The sequence below is a fragment of the Fonticula alba genome, assembly GCF_000388065.1.
Source record: "Fonticula alba strain ATCC 38817 unplaced genomic scaffold supercont2.7, whole genome shotgun sequence".
NCBI classification, from domain to species: Eukaryota; order Rotosphaerida; family Fonticulaceae; genus Fonticula; species Fonticula alba.
In genome coordinates, this window is record NW_009242977.1 from 512270 (window position 1) to 512983 (window position 714).

At 71.8% G+C, this 714-nt stretch overlaps 1 protein-coding gene across 1 annotated transcript in view; it reads left to right on the top strand.

Annotated features, from left to right (window-relative positions):
* H696_04309 (hypothetical protein) overlaps positions 1-518 on the top strand; it is a gene marked incomplete at both ends in the record, with an annotated part of 3483 nt that extends 2965 nt beyond the window's left edge. The window contains one exon of the mRNA XM_009498187.1: positions 491-518. Within this exon, the coding sequence (XP_009496462.1) occupies positions 491-518 (28 nt within the window). The remainder of the gene's footprint in view (positions 1-490) is intronic.
* Positions 519-714: the final 196 nt, after the last annotated feature.

The window sequence follows — 714 nt, forward strand, 5'->3', positions numbered from 1 at the left end:
CCCCCCCCCCTTTGCCCCGCATGCTGGGACTTGTGGACCGAGGGCGAGCATTCGGCGGGCAGTGGTAGCCAGCCAGGCGTGGGGCATGGACCAGGCGCAGGGTGCGCTCGCACCACAATGTGCCCAGATGCCCCGATGGGCATGCGGCCTTGCCTGCGCAGTGGTGGTGTGTACGATGCGCAGTCAGGCCGGCACCCGCTTTCGCCAGCCCCCCCCCCCCCCCCCCCCCCCGCCCCCTCGGCTGCCGGGCCAACGCACGCCCAGGGGCGGATTCTTTGCCCACAACAGGCGGTTCTACAAAACCAACACTGCGGCGCACCCTTCCGCCGGGAGTCGGCCTCGGCGCCCGGGGGAGCGCGATCGTGGATGCCCAGGTCGGGGTGCCCCTTGCGTCGGCACTCGCGGCGGGTTGCTCTTCCCACGCCCTGACGCGCGTGTTTCATACTCCGGGGCCGGGTGGGCTGGCGTGCGTGCGTGCGTGCGTGTTAAGCGTCTGGAAGCATGCTCTGGACGCGTAGAGGCAGGAATGGAGGAAACGCATAAGCCTCCCTGGCGTCGGACGTGGGCGGTGGCTGGGGAAGGGGCTGGTCGGAGACGGGACGCGCGGCCGGGGGGGGGGGGGGGGGGGGAAAGGGGCACCCGGCGGCTTTTGTCCCAGGAGCTTTCCCTTGGCTGGACATGGCTGGCCCTCTCTCCCGCGTCCCCCCCCGGGGG